A 691-nucleotide genomic window follows, 5' to 3' on the forward strand; every position below is an offset into this window, starting at 1 on the left:
AATGACTGATACAAGAGATCCCAAGTTAGCACTAATATTGTGAACTAGGGTTTAAATTATCTTTTTGTGAGTAAATGACAATTCTAATACAATAATTAGTACATGATTTTCAGTAAGTAGAAGTTTACCAACAAAGATAGAGTTAAAGTTTTAAGTCTTACATAGTAAGATAAGAAACCTGTAGCTTATATCAAGGGAATAGCAACACATAACCATTATATGTTAATAAAGTTATGAGTAGGTTGGTTTGTTTTGTTTTAACTCGCAAATTACAAACATGATATGTAAAAACTTTGACGAATGTTTCCTCCAGATCTTTTCCAATGCGCCGATGGTAATTACATTAAAGACTACTTGCGCTGTGATGGAAGAAGAGATTGTAATGATGGCAGTGATGAAGTACAGTGCGTAGGTAAGATAAGATATATTACTTTCATTTTCTGTTTGGGGAACTTTTTATGTCATAGATATAAATGATTAAGGATATGAAAAGCAAAATATATTAAGGAATAATAAAGCTGTAGGTATGTCAGTTGAATTATATAAATTAAACATTAAATATTCATTCATAGTTTCTCTTGAATCTATGCAGTTGTGTGATATGTACAGCACAAAAGATCTTTATAAGTATGATCAACATTTACCAATTGATGCTAAGAGTGTAAATTTACATGCCTGGTCCAGTGTTTAG

At 30.1% G+C, this 691-nt stretch overlaps 1 protein-coding gene across 1 annotated transcript in view; it reads left to right on the top strand.

The window, feature by feature from the left end:
- LOC119594807 (basement membrane-specific heparan sulfate proteoglycan core protein-like) overlaps nt 1-691 on the top strand; it is a gene marked incomplete at its 5' end in the record, with an annotated part of 219,836 nt that overhangs the window by 135,159 nt on the left and 83,986 nt on the right. Inside the window, 1 exon segment of the mRNA XM_037943897.1 lies at nt 314-412. Within this exon segment, the coding sequence (XP_037799825.1) occupies nt 314-412 (99 nt within the window).

This window comes from Penaeus monodon, chromosome 34, assembly GCF_015228065.2.
Source record: "Penaeus monodon isolate SGIC_2016 chromosome 34, NSTDA_Pmon_1, whole genome shotgun sequence".
Lineage (NCBI taxonomy): Eukaryota > Metazoa > Arthropoda > Malacostraca > Decapoda > Penaeidae > Penaeus > Penaeus monodon.